Source organism: Sitophilus oryzae, unplaced genomic scaffold (assembly GCF_002938485.1).
Source record: "Sitophilus oryzae breed Bouriz unplaced genomic scaffold, Soryzae_2.0 scaffold_1297_pilon_pilon, whole genome shotgun sequence".
NCBI classification, from domain to species: domain Eukaryota; kingdom Metazoa; phylum Arthropoda; class Insecta; order Coleoptera; family Curculionidae; genus Sitophilus; species Sitophilus oryzae.
In genome coordinates, this window is record NW_022145945.1 from 4,289,269 (window position 1) to 4,309,407 (window position 20,139).

General features: G+C 33.2%; 2 protein-coding genes across 3 annotated transcripts in view; one reads left to right on the forward strand and one right to left on the reverse strand.

Moving 5' to 3' along the window:
* LOC115874611 (transient receptor potential-gamma protein) overlaps positions 1–20,139 on the reverse strand; it is a 312,812-nt gene that overhangs the window by 31,807 nt on the left and 260,866 nt on the right. The gene's annotated exons all lie outside the window — the stretch shown is intronic.
* On the forward strand, positions 120–18,422 carry LOC115874612 (ADAM 17-like protease). Of its 2 annotated transcripts, none has more exons than XM_030889820.1 (6): positions 120–827; positions 4,252–4,530; positions 8,560–8,795; positions 10,927–11,127; positions 12,704–12,894; positions 17,794–18,422. In XM_030889820.1, the coding sequence occupies exons 1-6, from the start codon at positions 154–156 to the stop codon at positions 18,403–18,405; spliced, it is 2,193 nt and encodes a 730-aa protein (XP_030745680.1). In that variant the 5' UTR covers positions 120–153; the 3' UTR covers positions 18,406–18,422. The 2 variants fall into 2 exon arrangements, with proteins under 2 accessions (XP_030745680.1, XP_030745681.1); XM_030889821.1 differs by having other exon boundaries at positions 12,704–12,807.

Genomic DNA, 20,139 nt, shown 5'->3' on the forward strand with positions numbered 1-20,139 from the left:
TTTCAACAAAAATGGTTTGTGAACATTACAAATTGGACTATTTTTTGTATCTTTTTGAAACGATCTGTATTCTCTTGTTAAAATATAGCAGATTAAAGGTAAAAAGATTTGACATTTTATTATTGATCTCTATAAATATGTCACTTGCGCAAAATGAAAAATTTTCAAATTACAATTATTATTTTGGTCAGCTACGTGGTGCTCGATCTGTTGTTCAACAGCGCAAAAGTAATATCTTTGACTATCTTGGAAGAGCTTCCAGAATATCACCTAACTTCTGATGAACAATTCAGCTACGAGAATAAAATCATAGATAGAAAAAACGAAGCAAACCCTTTTAGTTATGTCTTTAAAATCATCTACAGAAACAACATATCCAATGCATACATAAGAAAAAGAAAGAGCGATATTATCCTAAAAGGAAAATCCACGTTAACGGTTATTTATGGTGATGGTAAAAATTATTCAGAGGATTTTGATAAATATGTTGAATTGTACGAAGGCTATATGGAGAACAGACCTGAGGACTCTTCCATTAGTGGATACATCAAAGATAACTATTTCTATGGTAGGGTTATTATCGCTAAAGAGGTTTATTATATAGATCAAACTGAGTCGACCACACACAGATTTAGACGAGAAAGTAGTGGCATTTTGATAGACAAGTCTGAAGATTTGGGGAAGATATTTCACGATAAAAATAATAGCCATTATAACCCCGAGCTGGTAGCGCATATTAAACAAGCTTTTCGAAAAAGGATGCAGGCACTGACCGTCAAACCCGACAAGTCTACTTTGGAAGAGTTTCACAAATGGAAACAGCAAGGGTAACTTGAATTTAGCAAATAATAATTTGTGGCTACTGCAGATAACTGTAAAATAACAACTATCTCAAGTAGGTACCTTAGAAGATGAGCAATACGATCATTGAAAATTAATTAGGATATACTAAAATAATGTAATGACAATCAAATTTAGAAATTAATTTGCTATAGGTATATTCTTTTTCATGAACTCTATCGATATTTTAGAGCAACGTACAGCAAGACTAAACCTGTGCAAAGTATGCAAGAGACTGGTATGAATCTGCATCACTGGTGTCATGAGAACATGTCCATCTATTTTTTTTATGAGGAGGGAAAAAGATCTTCCATAAGACATCCATAGCTGGGTAGTGCCGGATTCCTATCGTCTAAAAAAAACCTCCTCGTTCAAGTAAGCACACCACGCCGGAACCGCTTACGCATTACTTCGACGTGGGGGGCTGCTTCCTCTTCTTTTTTACTTAGTATATTATTTTTATATTTGTTTACTGTTTCCCATAATAATTCACCTCCCTCAAGGCTTCTCATCAAGTTCGTTTCATTGAAATCCAGTCCACTCTCCTTCTTAAAATGATCTCTCTCATCCTTCCATCTGGGACAATAGAATATATGTTCAACGTCGTCTATTTCACCACAAAACAAACATGATTCAGAGCTTGCCCGTCACATCTTATAGAGGTATTTTCGGAAGCACCCGTGTCCAGAGAGCATTTGTGTCAGGTGGTATCCCACTTCACCATATGGTCTGTCAATCCATTTTTCGATTTTGGGTATAAGTCTCCAGGTCCATCTTCTGTATTTTCCTTTATTCCACTAATCCTGCCACTTTTCACTCATCACAGTTTTCCTGGCTATTTGTTTGAGCTCTCCCTTGTATCTATCCGCTCGTTCATGAGCTAATAAGTGGATAGGAGGAATGCCCGCAATGACACCAACTGCCTCAGTAGATACAGTTCTGTAAGCGCTACAAACTCTAATACATAATTTGCGCTGCAAAGCTGTTATCTTTCGCTTTGTTTTTATTTTGTCCATTGCCTTATACCATACCTGAGCTGCATATAACAATTGCGAATGTATGACGCTTACAAAAATTCTACGCTTTGATGACCTAGGGCCCCCTATGTTCGGCATTAGTTTTGATAATGCAGCTAGAGTTGTTTCCGCTTTAGTGATTGTTTGGGTAACATGTTCACAGAATGTTGTTTTACTATCTAACCAGACTCCGAGGTATTTTACAGCATTCTTAGGTACGATCAATATTCCCTCAACATCAAAAAGAATTGGTGCCAGTTTTGGTTTGGAGGTTAGAATTACCGCCTCAGTCTTTTGTGGTGCTAGCTGTAAATCCTTTTGTGCCATCCATTTAGAAATTCTCAAGAGGCCGGTGTATTAGTAGCTTTATTCATAAGTATTTATGAATAATGATAAATTATGAATAATGATAAATATAAATAATATGATAACTTCGTTATCAGCAATCACTACCATGGCTACATCATCCGCGAAGCCAATGAGAGTAATACCCTCTGGCACATCCAACTTTAACAGGGGATTGTCAAAATATTCCACAATGTGGGATCAAGAATAGATCCCTGCGGAACTCCGGAATTTATTCTTACCAATTTCGTTCTCTCTTCAGTTTCCAAGAAGATTTTTCTCTCGGACAGATAAGAACTTAGTATACTTATTAGGCTATTTTTAATGCCCCTCTCTCTCAATTCTTCCAAGATTAGCTGCCATGACGCGCTATTAAAAGCATTCCTAACATCCAGTGTTATCAGTGCACACAAGTTGCGGTTTCGATGATTAAACGCTGCTGCTTTTTTAGATATCAATAACCTGGATCACTGCATCTACCGTTTGGCGTCTTTTTCTAAATCCAAATTGCTTGTCGCACAGTTCACCAGTTCTCTCCACTTCGCTGTTTAATCTTCCCAGTATTAGGTGTTCAAATATCTTTCCTTCAACGTCCAGGAGGCTGAAGGGCCTGTATGCAGTTGGTTCGCCTATATTTTTTTTTTGTTTTAGGATTAATAATAACTTTGCAACTTTTCACTGAGTCGGAAAGCAGTTTGACTGGGCAAGTTGATTATATCTACACTGACAACACATAATCTGGCTTCACCTTGGCCATCTGTTTAATAACTTCTGGTGGAATACCAGCAGGCCCTGGTGCTTATTATTCTTTAACCTATCACAAGCCATTAGTAGTTCATCCGTTGTAAAACATTCAAACTTATCTATATCACAGCACTTAAATGTCACATATTTGTGGTTAGGGAACAGCATCCCAGATCTAATACCACTGCATATTGTCTTAGGTAATTATGCCAATGCGACAATGATTAGAATGGTCATTGAAGGAAACATTACTGCGATAATTTTCCGGTCAGGGATTTGGAACGCCCTCAAAAAAAATCCACTCCTCCGACTTCCAGTGGATGACATACTGAAGAATATCAGCATACAAAAAACAGAAACTCAGATGCTTCTGCTATAGAAAAATGCGTAAAATTGATCTTAAATAGAAACTTTTGAAAACAGCAAACAGCCATCTTATCCGATAATCAAGCAGTACTAAAAGCGAACAACTCAGAAACTATCAATTCGGAGTTGGTCATAGAATGCTTAAAGAAGCTGAACAAATTAGGCAAAGTAAAAAAATGGGAAAACACCAGAACACCTTATCACTGAGTACGCCCAGACAACTGTTCATGCAACTTTGGTATGGCTGACGTCGAAGATGGAGAGCTGGCCTCTATGGAGCCGTCTCAAGTACTGGCTTTTGTCAAAGCTCTAAGACTTTATGAATAGTTATAACTGCTTATAACTCAATAAAGGGAAACACACAATAGTTATGTAAGGTCGCGGTGATTAACCCTCCTCCTAAAAATTCTAGTGTAGTGAATTGTGTATAAACTTTATTACAATGGTGATGTGTTCAGCTTCAAGTGTAAAAGCCGCCAAGATAAGATAGAGCCAGGAATTGCGTTTCATAAGTAAATTAACAGTCCACTCCACCTTTTTAGCTTTTTCTTATAGAATTTGGTAATTATTTTTCTGATACTATATGTACTTGATATGTGCTATACGTTGATACTAGTTTTGCACCTTTTGTTAACATTTTAATAAGTTTTTTTCGTAATTAATTAGTATGATACCACCGCCTACACCATAGGCGTAGTCAAAACATTTATAAAAAATATAAATATCCCTTCAAGCAGCTAAGTTAAGAAAAAATATATGGCCACGGCACTGTTTGGAGCCATGGTAACAATTTGATCTCGGGTGTTATATGTCCTGGTATTCTTTAGTCATTGGTCTAGCCGTTCTTAAGTCAAAAATGGCGTAACTCTAACCCTAATTTACTTCAACTCATTTAATTATTATTAAACTAATGAAATATATATTTATATTCTATTTTTAGGATGTTGTGTCCATTATTACTAGTAATGGATAACTCATTTCTACGAATACTACATGGAGGTAATAAACAATCAGCCATCTCGCACGTTTTGTTCACTTTGGAAGAATCGAACGTCATCTTTAGAACTACTGACTTCGATATGAAAGGCGGAGCAGATAATATAGGTTTCTACATTAAAAAACTAGAGATTGTCGAAACTATAAAACCTCCATATTATCTTGAGAAATATAGTGGCACAATACCAGCAGACTCTATCTCCGCGCTTACTACGTTTACCATGTAAGTTGATCTTCGGTAATATTAATACCACAGATAATGACAGAGATATTAATTAGTGATGGGATAAGTCGAGCGAAAATTCGCTCGAGTTCTCGATTATTGAAATAACCGACATCGCTCGATTATGAACGAGCGATGCAAGTGACGAGTTACGAGCGACGAATGCAAGCGATCCTAGAATTAAATAAATTGAAATCCGATTTTAATGTGACATACTCGATAAAAAGCGGAGCGAATTTTCTACATACATTGCAGGTAGCAAATTTATACGACGTTATCCGTTGCATATCTGAGGGACAAAATTTTACGACCTACATCGATAATGCTTTGAAATAAATTAAATCAAGCGATCAAGCGAATCGCATGCTATTTGCCACTCATCACCGAAAGAATATGTGCCCTGCGCACGCAACTCACTGCTTGGCGCTTGGCGTTAACGAGTACTTACAACCCTTACAAGAAGCGACGGGCGAAAAACCGTATTTTTAAATACGAGCGATCCCAACTAGCATTTATAGTGGCAGATACGTAACTGCTACTATCAAAGCCACTACAAAGTGGGCGATGACCATCGGCGGCTACGTCGTATATTCGTAGCTGCTAAGTAACTGCGACCAAAATGGGGAAAGATTTTGAGTAGCCGGGTAGTGTCTTGGGTAGTTTTTGCCACTAAAAGAGTTACTATGATGTGTTACTATAAAGTAGCCTACTGGTGAATGCGACTTATCCGTTACGAAAGCACACTATGCAATCTGAGACAATTATATTTATTAGGGTATATTAAGTTACGGTCACTATAAAGTAGCCGTTTTTGACCCCCGTGACTTTTTAGTGGCAATGGATGAGCGACGGCTACTTTATAGTGACCTAGGAAGGTAGCAGTAACCATTTTGCTAGTTTCAATGCTACTATAAATTAGAAGTAACTAGGTGTCGTGGCCGCGACTACCCCGTAACTTAAATTGTTACTATAAAGTAACAAAAACTTAATGGAGGCATTATGGTAGCACTTGTTGGTAATTCCTACTTTGAAAAGTTACTATAAAGTTTTTGGTCTTTTATGGTGTCATATTCGAAGATTCGGGTAGTTCCAGCCACTTCTTTAAATTACATGTTTGCGACTTGCAATCGGGGTGTTTATTTTCCACGTTTATGGTAGATAGGAACTAACCGGTCACTCTCGAAATATACTTCAAAGTGACTATTCCTTATAGAGTAACATTTTAAGTGGCAGAGTGGGTCTAGGAACTATATTTTAGGGGCAGTGACATTTTAAAAAGGACTGGGAACTATATTTGCTAGTTGGGATATTTCGCTCGAGCGATCGCTGGGCTATTGCAATCGCTTGAAACTCGAGTACTCGATTATTGAAATTAATCGGTTTTCCCCTTCACTAATATTAATCAACCTGTCCATTAGGGTAGGTCAAAAAAATCGACTATTTTTTTGATCCAGTTTGTACAGTGAAAAAAAAAAGATTAGTAGACACGTCAAAAAAATTATCTCCAAGTATGAGCTCTTAATTTTAATAGGAAGGTCCTCCGTCGTTCAGTTTTCTATTTTTTCCTTATTATTAGAAAGAAAAATTCATATCTCGATATCTAAATATTTTGAAAAAATATCTCATCTCACACATTTGTAGGAAATTGATTTCTCTACAAAAAAGGTCTCTTATATTTTTTTTTGTAAACCTCACCGTTAGAGAGTTATTAAAGGTTTAAGTTTGATTATTTTAAGCCAGTTTTTTTTTTCTTATGAACTTTATAACTCGTTAATAAAAAATCATTATGACCAGCGCAATACACGGTTTTATAGGAAATTTACTGCTCTACAAAAATGGTTTCTTATGATTAGTCGATTAAATTAACCGTTTAAAAGACATTCATTGTCAAACTTCAGTGCACAATAATTTTAACAGTTTTTGATTAATAATTCGAACTGTGAGGACATCTGAGCTTGAGGACAGTAAAGTCGTTATCGGTAAAATAGTTGCGTGATTTTATTAATTTTTCATGGTTTTTCTTCTTAATTTTTTAATTTGTATAAAGATTATGTCTCATTTACGTGGAAAAACGCGGAAAAAAATAAAACTGATTGGGTATTTTTGAAATTTTTGTATAAGTAATGATATTGAAAATACTACAGAACGGATAGATGTACTGTATATGTAATTTTTTTATGGGAAATGATTAAGTAATATTTGGTAATTTTAAATCCATACTTAACATATACAATGCGCGTATACAGGACAAAAAAAAACAGATTTGGCGAACTGTAGTTTCTTTATAGATGCAAAAAAACGCAACGGAAAAATTTTTGGTCAAATTTAAAGTGTTATATTTTTGTTAATTTTAGCCCTCATGATTTTTTTAGCAAGCTGTACATAATTATATCAACTTTAATTCGTTAATTAAGTTTTTACAAACTTTAGTATTTGGCATATTAAACAGGGTTAATCGAAGGGTTGTTTTTTCAATAACTTTAAAACACCCCGTGCAAAAATTTCGTGTGTGAATTTTCCTAAAATATAATTTTACGGTCAGAACATGACTCTTGAGCATTTTGTTTTTCGATTCATGTCAATAAATGCTTTGATTAATTTTTAAGAGCGAAATAAATTACGATCAATTTGCAATTTTTTCAATTATCTTATTATTACTTTTTGATGTAATTTTTTAATATGACGAGATGGTTTTGGTGACTATTGTCGTAACGTCATATTACGCTGCATTGGATATTCTATACTAAATTAAAAAGAAATGTTAAAAATTAACGATACAGTCCTGGTTTTAATAAACATTAGCAACGATAACAGAACTTTTTTTTATCACAATAAGGGGCCGTCCTCTGCCGGAAACACTGCGACCTATTGTGTTTGTCCCCTTTCTATATCTGCACCCATTCTCCTATACCTGTGCCCTGCACTAACTTATGCAGGTCCTTGATAGGATGGGAGCATAGTTCCTCCGGTTCTAGCCTAGCTTTCCCAAATAAAAAGTGTCGCTTGTGATCCAGAGCCTCGCAGTAACATATTATGTGCCCCGCTGTTTCAGGGTCTTTATCGCAGAGTTTGCAGCAAAGACTTCCTTGATACAGGTTGAGCTTGTTCAGGTAACACTTGACAGCCATGTGTCCTGTCAAGAGGCATGTTGTAATCCGCAATTTATTCTTGCTAAGCATTAGCAGTTCTTTTGCGGTTTTAGAGCTTGGTCCTTGGATAAAAGCCTTACTCTGCCTGTGCCCCTATCTGTTTCTCCAGTGGACATTCTGCTTTTCCCTGATCCAGAGTTTTAGTGCACTACGGGCCATACATTTGGGTATTCCCAGTACTAGCTCTGGACCAAGATGATAACGGAACTAATGATATTAAAAAAATATCTGTAATAATCAAGTATACAAACAGAAAAATTAAAATGTAAAAAATACCCTAGTACTTTTATTGCCTCCCTTCGCTGTTATAACTGCCTGTATACGTCCGTTCATACTGTCATTGAGGCTGCATATATCACATTGTGATATGTTTTCCCATTCTTCTTTAAGGACCAAGCGAAGTTCATTTAATGAAGCTGGTAGCGACCTCTAACCCTCCTGCCAAGTATTTCCCAAAGGTCGAACATGATAAACAGTTCATAGTGGTATATAATTCACACTAATCACCAAAGCCGCCTTGTCATACTGAAAAACAACTTCAAAAAGGAATGATACTTGAAAAAATTGCAAATTGTTGGTGGCAAGTTCATTTCGCACTTAAAAATTAACCTAGGCATGTATTGACATGATCCAAAAAACAAATTATATTTTTTACAAAAAAAGAAAATTTGCACACGAAATTATTGCACCTGGTGTTTTAAAGTTAGGGTAAAAAAACAACCCCCCGATTAATCCTGTATAATATGCCAAATACTAATAAATTGATAAAAAAGAATTATAAAAATAAGGCTAAAAATAACAAAAATATAACACTTTAAAATTTGACCAAAAATTTCTCCGTTGCGTTTTTTTGCATTTGAGTGTAGATAAATGGTTTTAGGTATCAGGAACTGGGTAATTACTGTTTAGGAGGTCTTTTAACAGCACAAGTATTTGATGAAAGTGTTCTGGGATTAGCATTTGTTGGCGCAGATGACAATAATTATGGACTTGGTGGAATATGTGAAAGCACCTTCTATGACACTACTTTCAATACATTTCTCGCGACAGCGTACTTGTACGAGGGCAGAACACTAAATCAAATGCAGTTCGAAGCAACGATCGCTCACGAGATAGGTATCATGAAATACTTTATCTCCTTATATTGTCAGCAAAATGTATTGTTACGGATTCCGTGGGTCCACTAATTTTATACTGATTACAACACATAATTAAATATTTAAAAAAATCATTCGCCAAATTGTCACCATTCGCAATTTAAATCAATCATATTTTCAAACTTCAAACTTGCTCAACTGCCGAAGGTGGGCTTTTCATACAGGGTGGTCCGAATTGTATTCCGGAAACTTCGGCAGCATATTCTTCAGATAAAAATAAGTAAAAAAGTTTCTTTAAATGTATGTACTAAAATGCTTAGTTTCGGAAATACAGGGTGTAAGTTTCATTTTTATTTCGATTTTTTCAAATAATTTACGAAGTAACGTCAATATTTTCATGAAAATTGGTGCCTTTTGGGAATTTTTTGATATGAGAAATTTGATTTTGATGTCAATATGACTCCTACTTGTAGAGGGCGCCACCTACATATTTTTTTAACTAATTTGAAGAGTAATAACTTTTCGTCCGTATCTGTATAAAACTACTGAGTAAAAAAATATACATTTACGAAGCTTTTTACGTAAAAAATGTCTGCGAGTAAAAATCGCTGCGAGTAATGGTTCTCGAGATATTTGGAATCGAAATTATCAATACCTATCATAATTGACATAAATTAAACATGTTGACTAAATAGTTATTAAACTGAAATCATAAATTTAAAATGTTTTTGTGCCAAAAGTTCAACAGAAACTGTTTTATCATCATTTTTTCGCAGAAAAGTTTATGATTAATTAAAAAAAAAAATTCCCAAATTTATTATTTCAGTCAAGTAACTATCTACTCAACGCCGCGTGTTTATTTTTTGTCAATAATGACATGGTATTGACTATTTTCATTCTAAATATCTTGGGAACGGTTGCTCGCAGCGAGTTTTACCAAGAGACATTTTTTACGTAAAAAGTCATGGAAATGTATATTTTTTCACTCCATAGTTTTATACAGGTACGGACGAAAAGTTATTACTCTTCAAAACAGTTAAAACACATGTAGGTGGCGCCCTCTACAAGTAGGAGTTATATTGACATCAAAATCAAATTTCTCATTTCAAAATACTCCCAGACACCAATTTTCATCCCAATATTGACGTAACTTCATAAATTATTTGGAAAAAATCGAAATAAAAATTAAACTTCTACACCCTGTATCTCCGAAACTAAGCATTTTAGGACACACATTTATACGAACTTTTTTACTTATTTTCATCTATAGAGGATGTGCTGCCAAAGTTTCCGGAATACAGTTCGGACCACCCAGTATATCCTAGCGGCTGTTTCTGGAACGTTCGAAAATTATCTGTAACATTACATTTTTGGATCCTTGCACATAAAATTAGGCATCTACATATATAAAATGCTAATGTTTATCTGTGTCGTCTCTACTGAAGTAACGACTTGCTCTAGAAAGTTGCTTTTTTTACTAAAAGATAGCTGTCGTCGCCGGATTTTTTGTTTTTCATTTAATTAAACAAAAAATAAAAAGTATTTTTTTTCTGATGTCGTGGCGGATGCGCCTGGCTTCAACTAGTTTATTATAAAGATTTAATACGTTTAAACTTTGGTTTTTGAGATATTTAAATATGGATGCTATAATAAGAAACTTTGTCAACACCCTGTAGAGAAATAAATTTTAATAAATAAATTGATTACTTCCTTAAATGTATACAGGGGTATCAAAAATTGCTGGTCTATTTTAAATATTTATTTTACATCAAAAGTTCATTATTTCAAATGCAACGCTCAGAAGCAGATTTAAATTGAGTTTTCTACATGGCCTATCTGGCTCAGATTTTGAATAAAGAGCGATTTTGTTTTTTGAGCGGGTGTTTTTATGTAAAAATCCAAATTTTCAGAAGAATTATGTCACTTGTTCTCCATAAACGTCTAACCATCGCATCGTCGTGAATCACCCTGTATTTCTCTACTGCTAAACTGATGACCTGATTAATTTCATGTAGAAATAAAAAAATAACTCCCGTTTTTTCTGCCGTTTGAATTTTCTACTTATGGCCAGTTTTAAGACAAGTGAAATATTCCTTTGTGCGATCCCGAAACAAATATTGTAATTATTATATTATAATTTCTTTTGGTAGGACACACTTTCGGAAGCCTACATGATTCAGAGGATGGAAGATTGGATTGCTTTGGTCATATTATGAGCCCGGTTGTCTTTGATAGATACACAAATAAAAAGCAAGTTTCATTTTCTTCTTGCAGCAAACGAAGAATGATCGATGTCATGGTGATGAAAGCTAAGTGCTTTGAACCCGTCGAGGCCTCCTTTTGTGGAAACAGTAAGTATATATTATACAGGGTGAGTTTTCTACGATGCTGAGAGATTCGGTCAAATGGAGAACATATTACGCGCCTTTCGGATTTTCGAAAATAAATATGGTTTACTAGATATTTAAAAAAAATGTCGGCTCTTTAAAACAGCTTCTACACTATGCGAAAAACTCTTCGAAAGAGACCAAGGTCGCGTTTTATCGCCCAGCTTTGTCGCATTTTGATTTATTTCCAGTCGTCTTGACCCACTTCGGTCTGACTCGACCTACTTTCGATTCTTAAAAGCGATTGAAAACTACTAGTGAGGAGGGCGTGGGGAGATTTTTTGGGCGTTTCTTGTTGCCTCGTTCAGATTTGTTTCGTTTTGAGCTATTTTCATAACGTGGCGGTATCTCTACCCAAGGCAAAGGACTTTTTTTCATAAATCTCAGTGAAATAAGTAAACCTAGACGTTTCTAAAATATCTGTTGTTACGATAATATTTCGTTAATTACCTCTCGTTTTATGTTGATATATATTCCACGAAATTAATATTTGAACACGCGTTTATTATATGTATAGTTGATATTTAAGGACAAAATTTTGCACTTAAACTGCAGGAATATAATAACAATATTTTTTATGATTTAATTTTATTATGATGAATTAGTATATAAAATTGTATATGATATGTTTGTTTACGGATAAATGATTAATATAAGAGTAGTATTGCTTGATGAGTATTACTGGTAACATTATCAATATATCGAGCTACATGGGAAAATTATTGATTGACCTGACCGGACATTTTTTAAAAGCAATGTTCCTTTTTGTGCTTAAGAGAAATCTGTAAACGATACTTTTATTAGCACCCAGCAAGGTTTAATATCCATTCAACTAGTATTTATTATGCAGGCATTTAGAGAATTAAAAATAGGAGAAAACAAAACCAAATTCGTAAACTCAACTTTGACAGAGACCGCAGTATAAATGTTACTTTACCATAACCAGAAATATGAAATAATTAGACGATTTTTTAAATAATTTTGTGTATATTTTGTCCATCAGGCGCAATACCGTGGATTATAAGTCGATAAATGGTAGATCGCTAGTTAGTCACTGCTTTATATAATTTTTTACTACGTTGTAATTAATAATATTGACAATGATTAAAACTAAATATTCTTGTGTAACCTTCGAGGAATAGCCAATTTAAGCTACCATCGGTACTTGTTTTCATATCAGTTTTTCCATGTTTACTTGTTTTTCTGAAGCCACCACAAATTTTGACCTTGATTGCTTCGTGCTATTTAACAAAATGCCCACGCGCTGTGACTTGGTTGATTGTTAATCTGGGTTAACAATAAAAAACAACCAATCACGGCGGGCGGCGGGTCTCGATCTATTTCAGGAAATGTTGGAACTAATTTTTATAACACGGGCTTACATTTATCGTACTTGCGTCACGAAATATTTCGTAAAACATTTTGGGCATAGTATAGAGGCTGTTTAAAAATGCTCCCTAGTTTGTTTTTTGTGCCAATATGTTCAAAAACAAGACATAATTATTCTCAAACTTAATGCAATGAAAGAACTTGTTTTTAGCGATCTTAGAAAAAGACGAAGATTGTGATTGCGGTTTGATGATGGAATGTAGCAAAAAGGATCCTTGTTGTGTGCCGAGACGTACTAGTGAACAACCGTGTAAGGTAAACAGAAAAAAAGGATACAAGTGTCACCCGTCCCAAGGAATTTGTTGCACCAATAAATGCACCTACGCAATATTGGACAATGTGGTAAAAACTTTACCAAATTAACACTTTCATAATATATTATTTCTGCAAAACAAAAAACAAAAAAACAATTTTTTTTGTTCCTACTACTAAATACGTTAGAATCCAATCAAAAATTTGTCACTTTCATTTGATTTGGGGTTATAACTTTATTGACGGACATCGATGTCACACATGGTACAAAGAATACAAGGTATGATATTGCGCAGGTTGTCGCTACGTCACAGGTGATAACTGGCGCTATTGGTCAGCACGCTCCGCGCGCCAGTTCAAATCGTCAAGATATTATAATAAACCTGTTTTTTTGTTTATATACCGTCATTGAATTATCGCTAAGCAAGTTACTGTGGAGCAGTGCGTAAAGAGTCAGGCTAGGAAGCGAGAGACCAGAGTTCGAATCTCGGCCGGGACATAAATTTTTTATTTAATTTTTTAAATACTGTTGTATTCTATAGTTTATTTTTGTAGTATAAAAAAAAGAACTATTTATTCTGTTATTTTTTAATCTCCGGTATTAATATATAAATTGATCGTTGGTACAATACCTCATTTAATATAAAATAATATTCTACTTTTTGAAATATATCGGGCCCTAATTGTACCTAAAAGTAATATATTTTTACAGTGATATACCATATTGTAAACTATTTAATATTTCAGTCACTTAAAAAGTTAATTTGCATTGAATAATTGCCTACCATTAAAGGAAATTTGAGCTATATAATCCTTGATGGTCATATTCTGGGTATGCAAATACTTCCTCTAAATTTTGGGTTTCGTTCAACCGATTTATTCTCAAAACCTGAAACATCTACATATAAAAAGAAGCACAGGTCACTAATTATAATAGACTTCACCCTTGGAATTACTTCTATCACAATTACAATACATTCATCTGCATTGGCATTTTCTACTTTTCGATGGGAAACTTCAACTTCCCAACATTTTTTAAATGATGTAACAATTCCTCTTGTGGTTACTTTTCCATAGATATCCTCATCTCTGTCCTCATGTGAATTCAGAGGCAATGAACATGAAAATTATTTACCATAAACATCGCAAACTAAAAACCTAATAAACAATTTTATACCGAATATAGAAATAAATTTAGTATTCTTACCTATTATTATCGTTCAAATCCATGTTAATAGATAATTATATTTTGGATTTTTGTCTTTTATTTTTAAATATATATTTGGAACTGCTGGTTTTAGTAATTATTAAATTAAATGAACTAAAAAGTCTTAAAAATAAACAATTCTTAACTATAACCCCAAAAAATACAGATCTCCTGTCAACTTTCACTATTTTTTATTTATTCCTTATTTTCCTAGTGACGTCACAGGTGGTATGCGCGAACTGAACGAAATTGGAGCCGCTATCGATCATACCTTGTTTTCTTTGTACCATGATGTCACACAATGCCAAACCAAAAACGATTCTTGCTGTCAAACAAAATTCAATTTTTTTTAATGCAAAAATGCCTCAAAGATTTAAACGAAATGAACAAGAGCTCGTTGCTAAGCTTATAAATGATCTATTTCGAGAAAGAGAAAAACCGTAACTTGCTTAATCAATAATATAGGAACGTACCTACTTAAAATTTTCTAAAAAATATGAACTGATCTCAGACACACCCTAAAACACATATTTGACAAATAATGATGTAATGTTGAACTTCTTTGGCGATTATACTATTAGTTGAAAATACCACAAAATACTATATACATATACAGAGTGTCCCACGCTGAGCGTGCATTAGAAGTTTCTAGAGAACTATAAGATCTAGATTGGAGATTTTTTGCACATTACTGTTTCACCACGAGATCTATCGATTAAAAATATTTCCGGAAGTACCGGAAGGTGACAGAAACTTTCTTATTTTAAATGAGTACCCTCATTTTTTATTACATACTTAATTTCTCCGTAAAATTTTATGAATTTTGATATCAAACAACCTAACATTTTTTGGACGAAAAAATTTTTGGACGAAAAAAACTGCCTGTCAAAAAAATGTGTATAGCCGAAACGTCACATTTAGTGATTACCGCAGCCACTGTGACATAAAGAGAAGATATGTGGCTATCTATTTCAAAAATTAAATTGTTCGAATGTCATATAATAATGGCGGTAGCTGTCATGGAATTAAGCGATTGAAAAATGGTCATATATCATTTTTTTCAAATGGAAACCCCCTTTTTTATTTCACTAGTGAAAATGTTTTTTAATTTGATACTTTTTACTATACATGTTCCTATACCCAAAATAAATCGTTAAAGTTATTTAAGATTTAGTTTTAAAGCGTATATTTTCCTTGATTTTAACCAGTAGCCTATGAAAAGCCTTTAAACATTAAACGTCAAGTGATGTAAATAAATGGATCTAGCCATATCATATATCTAGCCATATCATATATTGTAGAACAAAATAAAAATAATGGTAAAAAACTATGGCAGAATTTTTCAGAATGGGGGGTTGCTACAAAATCAAACATCGTTATTAATATTCCTAAAGAACTAAGTGACCCTAATGCAATGAATAATTATTTCTTGACAGCGGCCGGATATTCAAAAGTTGATCCTAATACGTTAAGCTACTATCAAAACAACAAACTGTACAATAATGTACATTTTAGTATTAATTTAATTAATGAAACAGATATTTATACTAACCTAAGGGAAATAAAATCTAGTGCTTACGGTACCGACAATATCAATATAAAAATGCTAAACCTCGTATTGCCACACTGCATAACTCATATCAAAAATATATTCAACAGCTCAATCATATCTGGTAAATTTCCTTGTGCATGGAAATCAGCTAATATTCTCCCTATATCTAAGGTATTGACGCCCGGTTCTTTTGGTGATTTGCGACCTATCAGTATATTACCGGCTATATCGAAATTATTCGAAAAGATAATTTATAAACAAATTTTAGAGTTTTTGGAGGCTAACAATATTCTTCCAATGGTCCAATCTGGATTTCGTGCTAAACATGGGGCATCTACAGCTTTGCTTAAGATTGTAGATGATCTTTCTCGCGCCATGGATGGTTCTAAGTGTACAATGTTAGTTCTCTTGGATCAGAGTAAGGCATTCGATTCGGTTAACTTTCAATTGCTTTTAGCTAAGCTTTGATTCATCGGATGTGATACTGCTGCATTGTCTTGGTTTGAAGATTATCTAAATGATAGGACACAACGAGTAAAGCTGAATAGTTTAGAATTATCCAACTTTAGCGTGACAACGAATGAAGTGCCCCAGGGTAGCATCTTGGGCCCACTCTTATTTTTATTATACACATTTGATTTGCCATCAGCGATTCATAAGTGTCAAATGCATATGTACGCTGACAATGTACAGATATATCTGGAAACTGCCATTGAAGATGCTGGGGACTCTGTTACTATTTTGAACGGCGATTTGGCTGCTTACGAAACATCGTGTAGTAACCATGGACTAATAATAAATTCTAATAAAACTCATACACTTTGTGTAGGTAATGCGAGGAGTAGAAACTTTATTGTTTCCAATTTTGATTTATCTATTGGTGGTACTCTGATCCAATGGGTCGATGTTGCCAGAACCTGGGAGTTTACCTAGACAGCGGCCTGACTGAACATCACTGTAATAAAGTATACAAACAAGCTATGTTTAAATTGAAGGGCATGTATAATCTGAAATTTTTGTTGGATGAAGCGACAAAACTTCACCTAATAAAGGCGCTGATATATCCACATTGGGACTATTGCAGTCAGATTTATTGCACTTTATTGACAAACTACAACCAAGCAAAAATACAGAGAGTACAAAATGCATCGGTGAGATTTGTTTGTGATCTACAATATAGAGAGCACGTAACTCCTCACCTAATTAAATTGAATGAGCCTAGACTCTCTTTACGTTTTCAATACCTTTATATTATGTTATTATATAAAGTCTGTACATACAAAGTTCCTCCATATTTATACAATGTACTTATAAAAAGATCAGAAATCCATAGTAGAGATATTAGATTAAATACTTTTACAGTCCCGCGGCATTTAGTGCAAAATTTAAATGTAGTTTTTCCTATAAGGCACCTTTATTGTTAAATCCAATTCTAGATATACTAGATTCACCATTTTCAAGATTTAAATTTGATATAAAAAATCGTTTGTTTGCTAATTAAAAATAATACATTATTGTCTACTAATTAAATTAATTTAAAATCGTTTTAATGATCAGCTGTTTAAAAAAAATATATTCTTTATTGTAATTATTCTTTTGCATTTTTTTTATAATTCGAATTCTAAGCGCAGAATCATTTACTTTTATTTTATGGTGGAGTGGCTACCAATGCTACCAAACAATGCTACCAATTATTGTGTAATATTGTATATTTGTAATATTACTCTTTATACAATAAAAATCATTATTTATTTATTTTATTTATTTATATTGTGACCCTTTGTTCAGAAAGCAGTATGTCATCGATCATAATTTCCAAGACTTTCATTTCCATGACTTTGCGCCATTTTTTTTTCGACCATAGCTAAAGAGCGAAAATACAAGATATATTTTTATCAATACACTTTAAACTTTTAATCGATAGATCTCATTGTAAAACAATGATGTGCAAAAAATCTCCGATCTATATATTGTAGTTTTCCAGAAACTTCTAATGCACGCTCAGCCTGGGACTCCCTGTATGTATATTTTTTTATTTTCTTTATATATATATATATATATATATATATATATATATATATATATATATATATATATATATATATATATATATATATATATATATATATATATATATATATATATATATATATATATATATATATATATATATATATATATATATATATATATATATATATATATATATATATTTTTTTTTTATTTTCAGTACTGCAATAATTTTGATATGACATGCCCATGCACCGGCAAATATGAAGGTAAAAGTTGTCCGTGCGGCGTAAGAGGCCGCTGTTTAAATGACGTATGCCATAGCTACGAATGCGATAGATTGGGTCTTACCGAATGTGATTGTGCACCTGTAAAACTCAAATCGTGTGAACATTGTTGCCAGCTAGATGACAAATGCGTCACAGCTTTTCGCGCTACACAAATCCTCATAAAAGAAAAACAGGACAAACGTGTATTTGAAAGAATCAGAAATATGACAAGTCGTACAGATAAAAAACATGATATAAAAGGAAGAATTCATGAGAGATTTTGTATAGGAGACGAGAAGATCAAGAAAAACTGCCTACATCTTCAATTTTTTAAAGCCACAGCTGGACAATACTGTTCAACTAGAGGGAGTTTAGGGAAGTGCATAAATAACAAAGAAACTTTTGTATGCAAAATTCTTGAAAAGAAACCCAAAACACATACATTTCCTTTTGCAACCGGGTCATGTGGGACATGTTTTAAAATATTTTCAATCTTTCAAATACCAGCAGTTAAATATATAGTTTTTATCTTTTATTGCCTAATATTAAAAGAAATTACTTAATAAAACATGAATTCTAAATATATGATATTTATTTATCTCATATTTCTTACGTTTTAATGTAAAATAGGATCAAAAAATCTTCGAAAACCCTTAAGCTTCATTCAGAACCTCGAAATCAGTGGAATAAACTAGTAGTTTCAATTAGCCGTAGAAGTTTGTTCACCTAATTTAATGTAAGGATTCAGAACATCATAATTAGTGGTAGTAATTTTCAATTATTGGAAAAAGTTAACAAACCTTTGACTTTTCCACTAATTATACTTCAAAATTTACGAGGAATGTCATTTTGGCCTTTGATTATCACACGTCAAGAAAAATTTTGGTTAGAAATCAAAAGTTTATTGTTTTATAAGCTAAATATTATGCTTCCCCTATTGATACAACAGACTAATGCAAGCTGTTGCTAGGATATTTTATTAATTTTAATTATGTTTTTTAAACATTGTGAATGATCGTAAACTAAAAAGTATAAAGTGTAATTGAAACCACCAATTTATTCCACTAATTGGGAGGTTCTGAATGAAGCTTTATATCAGGTACTAGCGTGTACCAGCAACTTCGTTCGCGTCGAATTAATCATTTGTAATGGTGATGATAAAGCAAAGCAAGAATTTCCATTAACATACAAACTGGATAAAATTTTCTCAAATTTATGTCAGCATGAGAAAAAACAATATAGCGATATTATTATATAACTTGGTAATATTTGAGGGGTAGTTTCATCTCGTTGGAATTTGACTTTCGAAAAATCCGTTTGCCAAAAATAAGCTTTTTATGAGAAGCAGTTTAAGCAGAATCGTGGTTAAGAAATTACCCAACTTTTTGGAACACCTATATGATTTAAAAAAAAATCAAAATATGTAAAAAACCAAATAAATTATGCTTGTCCAAGCGTTTTCCCGAAAGACTAACCGTTTTTTAAATAACAAATATTGTAATATTTGAGGGGCGTTTTCACCCTCTTGGAATTTGATTCGAGAAATCCCACCTTATACGTATCAAACGTCAATTTAAAAGTCAAGCAGTTTAAGCGGAATCGTGATTACTCAATGGTCATATTTTATGAAACATCCTGTATAAATTTATAAAAAATCTTAAAATATGTAAAACAACAAAATAAAATATACGTGTTTAAGAGTTTTTCCGAAAAACTCACCAGTTTTTAAATAAAAAATATTTTAATATTTGAGGGATAGTTTCACCCCCTTAGAATTCGAGTTTCGAAAAATCCCTTCTTATCGAACTTCTACACACTAAAGTCAATCTGTTTTCCAAAGATCAGCTTTTTACGTCAAGCAGCAGGGTCGTGATTAATCAATGACCAGATTTTTCGAAACACCCTGTATAAATTTATAAAAAATCTTAAAATATGTAAAACAACAAAATAAAATATACGTGTTTAAGAGTTTTTCCGAAAAACTCACCGTTTTTTAAATAAAAAATATTGTAATATTTGAGGGGTGGTTTCACCCTCTTGATTGGAAATGGAATTTCGAAAAATCCCTTCTTATCGAACCTCTACACCCTAGAATCAACCTGTGTGTCAAAATTGAGCTTCTTACGTTGAGTGGTTTGAGCAGGATCGTGATTAATCAGTATGTCAGTCACTTAAGTATTTTATATATTAGTATAGATAATATATTATCTATAATAATATATAAGATCAGAAATCATGTGTTCTTTCATTTTCTGTGGATTTTTAGTCCAGGCTTTGGCATATACAGGGTGTCCCAG

What these genes read in the sequence shown, in the direction of transcription:
- LOC115874612 (XM_030889820.1), top strand. Translation starts at nt 154, where the DNA reads ATGAAAAATTTTCAAATTACAATTATTATTTTGGTCAGCTACGTGGTG. An exon ending in GGCCTCCTTTTGTGGAAACA is followed by an intron (nt 11,128 to 12,703) that starts GTAAGTATATAT and finishes ACTTGTTTTTAG; the next exon opens with CGATCTTAGAAAAAGACGAA. An exon ending in ACGCAATATTGGACAATGTG is followed by an intron (nt 12,895 to 17,793) that starts GTAAAAACTTTA and finishes TTTTATTTTCAG; the next exon opens with TACTGCAATAATTTTGATAT.